Genomic DNA, 7,144 nt, shown 5'->3' on the forward strand with positions numbered 1-7,144 from the left:
AAGAAGAGGAGGAAACTGGAATTAAATGCAGAGCCCTTGATGAAGGCACACCGACCTGGAGAGGGAACAGTGGGGGAGGGCACAGAAGGGGGTCCTGGCATGGATACCCGGGGTGCCCCATGGAAGCAAGGATTGCAGTCTCTAACTGCTGCCCTGGGGTCTGTGTGCAACAGGCCTAAAGCTCACCAGACTGTCGCTCTCTCTGCAGAATGAACCAGGCCCCCACGGTGGGGTTTGAAGCCGACGTGGGGGGCAGGACGACCCATCACTTCATGTACCCGGAGAGTGCCAAGAACCTGCCTGCCAACGTCAGCTTCGTGCTGGTGCCCTTCAAAGCCCTGGACCTGCTGTGGATCGCGAGCGCCCTGTCCACGGGGCAGATCCGCTTGTGAGTAGAAAGGCTCCTCTGTGCCGCCACGGGCTGGCGCCGCTTGGGGAGCACAGAGCCCGTCTGGGCAGCTGGCTCGCGGGCAGGGTGTCTGCGTGGGCTGGGGGCGTGGGCCCCAGAGTGAACGGGAGCCGTTCCCAAGGAGGCCAGGAGGGAAGGGGTCGCGGCCCGGCCCGAGGAGCCAGGTATTCGGAAGGGCACCTCCTCCTAAGGCTGTCCCGTGGCACCACTGCCACTGATTGGCAGGGACAATGGAGGGCCACGTCGCCTCTCTGGGCCTCTTTCCCCATCTGTGGCGGGGGATCTGTCTGTCTCCCTCCCCAGCAGGGCCCAGGGGCTAGGCAAGGCGGGAGGAGTGGGCGGGCCCCCCCCCCCACGGTGCAGAAGGGGACTGGCAGGCAGGGTCTCTGTTTCAAAGGCCCCGACTCAGGATAGTATTTAGGCAGGGACGTAGCGGGATGCACCTGAGTGTTGCTCCCTAGTGTCCGTGGGACCAGGCATGTGCTGCCGGGACCCCCGCGACCGGCTTCTCCCCTTTAACGGGCCTGCCTTGTGTGCACCTCTAACGAGAATGCCTTGTGGGGGCTGCGTGGCCCGGGGTGTAACCTGCCTCTCTGCTATTCCAGCACCTATGCACCCGTGAAGCCCTTCCTTCGCGTGGATAAGGAGAAGGTAAGGCTGGCTCTAGGTCCCTCTCCTCGCCCCGCCCTGACTGCGGGCAGCTGCAAACACCCTGCTCACCGTCCCATGGGCTAAAGGGACCCTCACTACTGACTCCTCCTGCGACGTTTCCCTTGGCGGCCCTCCCCGCCCCCGGAGCGTTTCCCTCCCCTCCCCCCCCGAGCGTTTCCCTTGGCGGGGTCCCCCCCCCAGAGCCTTTCCCTCAACTGCCCTGGCTCTTCAGCCCTGAGAACGTGGACTGGAAAACAAGTGTCGTCGTCCCTCGCTCCGGCAAGGCCAGGCAGGCTCTGGGGTAGCTAGACGTCAGTGGCCGCTGCTGTATGTCCCTGGCGAGGGATACCGTGAACCTCTCAGACTCTTCGCGTCTTGGGCTCAGGGGTCACCTTCTTCCCACGGCCAATCTTGCATTCAGCCGTCTCCCGCTGGGAGAGCTGGGACCGGGCCGTGTGGGACTGAGCTGGCAGTGCACAAGTCAGAAGCGTGTTTCCGGCCGGAGGAGGGTGGGTCTAGACCAGCTCCCAGGCGGGGGAGTGGCGGCCGACCTCACTACAATGGAGCCTGAGAAGTTTCACGAAGGGGCAGTGACACGCTGGGGTTGCCTGAGGGAGCCGGGCAGGGACTGGATGAGTCAGGAGGTCCCATGCACCTGTGATGGGGAGGTCTGGGAAGAGCTGACTCTGCTCCTGAGCTGCCAGTCCAGCGCTTCTCCCCAGCCTGCCCGCTTGGACCGTGGCTTTCTTCCAGGTGCAGATCTACAACCCAGCCTTCTTCAAATACATCCACGACCGGTGGACCGAGCACCACGGGCGATACCCCTCCACAGGGATGCTAGTGCTGTTCTTCGCGCTCCACGTTTGCGATGAGGTGGGTGCCGAAACGGTTGGGTCCCATGTGATGTGCGCTCCCTTCCACGCGCCACGTCACCATGCTGGTGAGAGACAAACCGCTTCATGCGGCTGGCACCAGGCCTCGCGTCCTTGCACGAGAGCGCAGCCTTGCTGAAGTCTGCCCGTGGTCACCTGGGGTGACTGTCTCCTTGACAGTGGCTTGTCCAAGACAGCCAAGTCCTGCCTCAGACTTGCAGGCTTGCTTACTCGGGGACGCCTCGGCTCCTTTGCCAGGAGTTGGGGCAGGGTTACAGAGGCTGGGCTTTGCTCTCAGTAGGGTTCTGGGCTCTGGTTGCTTCTTCCTTATTTTGAGTCCTGGGTGCTGCTTGGTACTTTCTCCAGCTGTCCCTTGAAACCTCTTCCTTCAGGCAAAACATAGCCAAAACCTGTCGTGTTTCCGAGACGCCCCCTTGTGCTCACTCAGTCCGACATGCATGACACATGCTCGGGACTCTGTCACAACATCGGCACCCCAAACTGTGCCTCGGACCCTAATTCCAGCCCATGTCGCTGACACACCTCTCCAGGCCCTTGGCTGGCTTAGCACGCCAGAGTTTATGCAGGTTAAATTGGAGCAGAGGGGTTGCTTGGGGCTGTCAGTCCGATTGACCGCACATATCAGTGTTCCGCCTCCTGGTGCTGGAGCTCCGGCCTGATGCATGGACTGGCCTCCCTGAGCAGATAGCGGTAACGTGCCATGCTAGCTAGGTCTGACGCTGGTCCGGCACCCTGGGTCCAGCCGTGCTAATGCCCGACGTGTCCCAGGCAGGCGGAAAACCCCCCGTTTGCCTTCCTGCCCCGTGAGAAGCCGGGTCTCTGCCGCTGAGCTCTGACCTAACTGCTGTCCCCTTCTCTGGCTCAGGTGAATGTCTTTGGATTCGGGGCAGACAGCCGGGGCAACTGGCACCATTACTGGGAGAACAATCGCTACGCGGGGGAGTTCCGGAAGACAGGGGTGCACGATGCGGACTTTGAGGCGCGCATCATCGACATGCTGGCGAAAAGCAGCAAGATCGAGGTTTTCCGCGGCAACTGACGCTCAGGCGCTGGCCTCCGGCCTCCCTTTCAGAATCAGGTTTTGCGAGACGGGGTGGCAGACCCCCAATCGATCCCAGCGAGCTCCGGGCTCAGTGGAAAGGCCGAGAGGACGCTTGGTGCTGCCTGCCAATCGTGTCCGGCGAGAAAGGGACCCTTTTTGGGGCGGAGGAGTTTCGACTGAAAAGGACTGACACAGCCAAGCGGCTCCTGATGACGCCGGGAGCTTCTGGCCCGGTTCTCCTCCTAGTCAAACCAAATGCTGCTCCTTTTTTTAAAAACACAATCATGATCATTTCAGAACAAAGCCCAACTGACTGCGCCCACAGGCCGAAGGCCAAGCTACCTGTGTTGACCCATCAGCCCAACGCAACGACCTCGCCTGTGCGCTCTGGCCACGACTGACCCTAGGCCCATTCAGTTCGGAACAAGCTTGGGGAGGTCCCTTTCGCGGGGATCTTGGCGACTGGCAGTCGCTCTCCCGCTGTCTCTTCATGCTGTACAATCGGGTTCACAATGCTGAACGGACAATCGGCCCCTTTGGGGCGCAGGCCCTGTCTGTGCGCCGGGGACAACCCGGCTTGGCAGAGGCTGGGGGGAGGGAGCAGAGAAAAGGCCACGAGGTGGCTCTTCAGGTCCCAACCCTTAGGAATGAGCCTGCAGAGGAGAGGCCTTGCAGAGCAGAGCTCTTGGACACGTCAAGAGGGAAGACTCTGCCCTGGTGGAGCAGCACCCGGGCGCTCCTGGCTTAGGGTCTAGGCGGGGGGGAAGCTTCTGGGAGTGGCCAGTGATTCAAACAGCCTGGGAGCTCGTCCCAACGGGCGGGAGGAACGGGGAGGAGGGGAACCTCCGTGTACTCCTGTGAGAAGGGGGAAGTGTCTCGCTCTAGGACGAACCGCCCGTCGCCGAGAAGCCATGCCAAAGGCAGCCAAGCCCTCTGCAGAGCCTCCTGGGGCCTAGGAGCCACAGCCACTGGGTTCAGAGAGGGAAGGGGGCGTTCTCTACTCTAGAACCACCAGGCATTTTCCCCGTCCCTCCCCCACAAATGGTGGCTCCTCCTCTCTTCCGCCAGGGCATGTTCTTGCAACAAGCTGCCTTTGAAGAATGCCGGCTTCTTGCAAAGACAAGTTCTGATGAGCGGAGCCATGGTGGCCTGGTAGGGTCCTGCTTTTCTTGGGTCACTGTCAACTGCCCGGCTCCCCCTTGCATGGGAATGGAGCTGCAGTAGCCACTAGCCCGTTAGCGGCTCGTGATGCAGGGATTGTCCCACCGGCTGGACAGCTGACCTCACGGCTGACGTTCTTGGCAGGGACTCTCCTCCCTCTAGATGCCACTGATTTGCCCAGCAGAGAGACGGCTGTGGCACAGGAGACTTGTAAGGGGCGGGGAGCAGGGAGGGTGGATTGGTAGAGAACTGGCCAAGGAGGCACTAGCTGAAAGCTCTGAATCAAGCTGGATGGAGAGGGCAGCGTTCGTGCTCGGACAAGGGGTGCTTCTGCCCACAGCGTGAAGGGAACAATCGGTCCTTTCTGTTGCTAGCCGGAAGAGCAAAGTGTGGGGCGCTTAGAGAGAACTTTGGTGAGCCACGTGTGTGTTTAAAATGGAAAGCTAAGTCCTGAGGCCCCAAGCCTGGGGGGTGGGCCAAGCCAAGCTACAACGAACGCCCAGGAAGGACAGAACATCCCCGTTGGGCAAAGAGGTCTCTGCTTCCGAAAGGGCAGGAGCTACCCCCTCCTGCCTAAGCCTGTCCCTGCTTTGCACTAGGAAGGGCTGTCTCCTTTGTGGGACTCCAGGCTACGGACGTGGTCCAGTCAGAGCCCCCGGCCTAGCGGTAGGGTGCAAAGAGAGGGTGAAATAACCTCATCCCGCAGCTGACAAGGCTTCCCCATGGTTTGGGGGATTGGTCCACACTGGGGGGTGCTCCCCGAGGGAGCAAAGACCGGCGCTGAGGAAGATTATCTGCAGGAGAGGGGCTGAGTCCTTGCTTGCTTGGGGTTTTCAGGTAGTCTCAGCTGGACTAAAGCAAATGCAATCATGCCAAACAGTATTGAATGGAATCCTGTATCCTCATGAGGCTGGGGGAGACGGGGCTGGGAGCGGCCAATCTCCTTGTTGCAATAGTTAGTTAAAGAAATTCTGATGGGGAAGGGGGATCTTTTTGTATCTGGCTTTTCTGTACGGCAATCTCTCCTGGGTTGAGCTTTCGGTGGCAGCTGAGAAAGGCATGCCCGTGACGCTAGCGCAGCGTCAGACGAATGGCTCTCGTTTCTGTCTCCTGGGCTTGTTGCGGAGCGGGATGCAGGCTGCCTGAGGCTGTGTGCGAAAGCCAAAGGTCCCACTTGTGCTGTCGTGCGATCACATGGCCTGCTTGCCTAGCAGTCACTCTGGGTAATCCAGGACGAACGCGGGAGCTCCGTAGTAGTAGTGACCCTCTGAGGCTTGAGAGTGTGTGTTGGAAAGTCCGCAAAGTCACTGCATGCTGGGGTGTTGGTTAGGGCAATGCAGCCTGTGTTCTTTCTGCACCCCTCTCCTCCCGGGAACCAGGGGAGGGAGACGCGCTTTAGGTCAGGCCCAGGCCCAGCTGTCTAGTTTTTAGAAACAAACCATGAGCAACAAAGAGTGCCTTGAATCACATACTGTCTGTCACACTGGACTCCACCCACTGCCCATGCCGCGGGCGGGGTTCCCCCAGGGGGTTGGTGTCGTCTGCGTTTAGTGGCAGTCTTGGCTGCTTCCTACGTGGTTTCCATGCCGCCGTGTTAAGGACAAATCAGAGCGAGGTGCTGGAGTTAGCTGGAAAGTGCCACGCCTGGGGAGAGCAGCCAGAGACCCCCTTTTCAGAAGCTGCTGCTGCATTTCCAACCCTGCTGCTGCGCTCCGTGCTGGCTGGTGCAGCAGGAGACGCACCTGCTGAAAAATCCAGGGGCTGCCTTTGGAAGGGCTGGTCTCACTGCTGGGCAGAGGCGGGACTGGCTTGACAATCAAGGAGAGACCGGAGCCACCCTATCGACAAGGGGTGTTTCCATGTCGTCTCTAATCCAAGAGCCGGTCTGGTGCCATGATCTCCAGCAACGCCCACTCCCCGCGCGATGAGTGAATCTGGTTTTCAGCTAACTCCGCCTCTGCTTCTTGGGAACCCATCTTTCGTTCACCCTGCTGCGGGGACTCGCGAGCACATCTTTCCTTGGCAGACTGGCCAACAAACGCCTGCATGAGCATGCTGCAACCCAGCCCCGCGGAAATGGGAACGGGGGCCACTGTCTACTAAAACCACTGTACTGTACATAGAGGAAACTACACAGAGGCTGTGGGTTAGGTGCCCTAGCGCCTTCCGGCATGGAGCAGAGATGGAGAGAAGGACAGTGCGACCAGCTTGCACGCCCCTCCTTGGTGGTCTCCATCAGCATCAAAGCCGCTCAGAAATTGCCCTGCACGTCAGAGGAAGGGCTGCCCACGGGTCCGTGCAGTCCCTCGGAGAGTAGGTTTGCCAGTTCATGGCTGGTCCAGGATGGTTCAGTCTTGAGAAGGTCCCAATCCTGCTTAGGTTCCTCCTGCATGCAGCTGAGCTGCACCACTGGAGTCAGGGGAACTATTCCTGGGCATCTCCTGTGGACTGGGGCCCAAAAGGCCACCCTGCCCCTGGAGAAATGGAGGGTTCCTCTGGTGTCCTCCTGCATGTAGGGTCCCCTTCTGAATGCCTCGCGCTGGCGGGGCTCTTGGCAAAGCTGACTCCTGGTCCAGCCCTGTCGGTAGCCACCCCTCCAAGAAGCCAGTCTGAAGAGCAGCTGGTCAGCCTGCCCAGCAGCCTCTGTGTACTTTGCTACTTCGACACGCGACTGTCTTAAACCAACTTCTTTTAGTTTAGTTACGACAAGGATTCAGCTGAAATCTTCTGTCCCTCCTGCTGTTGTAAGCAGCCTGCCGAGGGTGCCAGCTCTCCTTTGCCCTTTGGGTTCCGTATTAAGCGCACTTTTACTGGAGGGGAGGGGTTTTCTTTCATGTGCCACAATTTGGAAAATGGTTTTTATTTTATGTTCTATTGTACAAAATAAAATCTGTATCTGTTCCTTCTCCTGGCGTGTGTGTCCACCAGGCCTCCGGGCTTGCAGGGTCTTTCATCTGAAGCCGAGCAGGAGCTGGAAGGTAGAACTCT

General features: G+C 59.6%; 1 protein-coding gene across 4 annotated transcripts in view; it reads left to right on the forward strand.

Moving 5' to 3' along the window:
* Positions 1–7,062, forward strand: part of ST3GAL2 (ST3 beta-galactoside alpha-2,3-sialyltransferase 2) — a 55,742-nt gene extending 48,680 nt beyond the window's left edge. For all 4 annotated transcript variants that reach the window (XM_075940582.2, XM_075940585.2, XM_075940583.2 and 1 more), the window contains exons 4-7: positions 209–388; positions 1,015–1,060; positions 1,814–1,933; positions 2,819–7,062. In XM_075940582.2, coding sequence (XP_075796697.1) covers positions 209–388; positions 1,015–1,060; positions 1,814–1,933; positions 2,819–2,992 — 520 coding nt within the window. In that variant the 3' untranslated portion in view covers positions 2,993–7,062. The remainder of the gene's footprint in view (positions 1–208; positions 389–1,014; positions 1,061–1,813; positions 1,934–2,818) is intronic.
* Positions 7,063–7,144: the final 82 nt, after the last annotated feature.

The sequence above is a fragment of the Pelodiscus sinensis genome, chromosome 12 (genome assembly GCF_052426305.1).
Source record: "Pelodiscus sinensis isolate ZL-2025 chromosome 12, ASM5242630v1, whole genome shotgun sequence".
Classification (NCBI taxonomy): Eukaryota; Metazoa; Chordata; order Testudines; family Trionychidae; genus Pelodiscus; species Pelodiscus sinensis.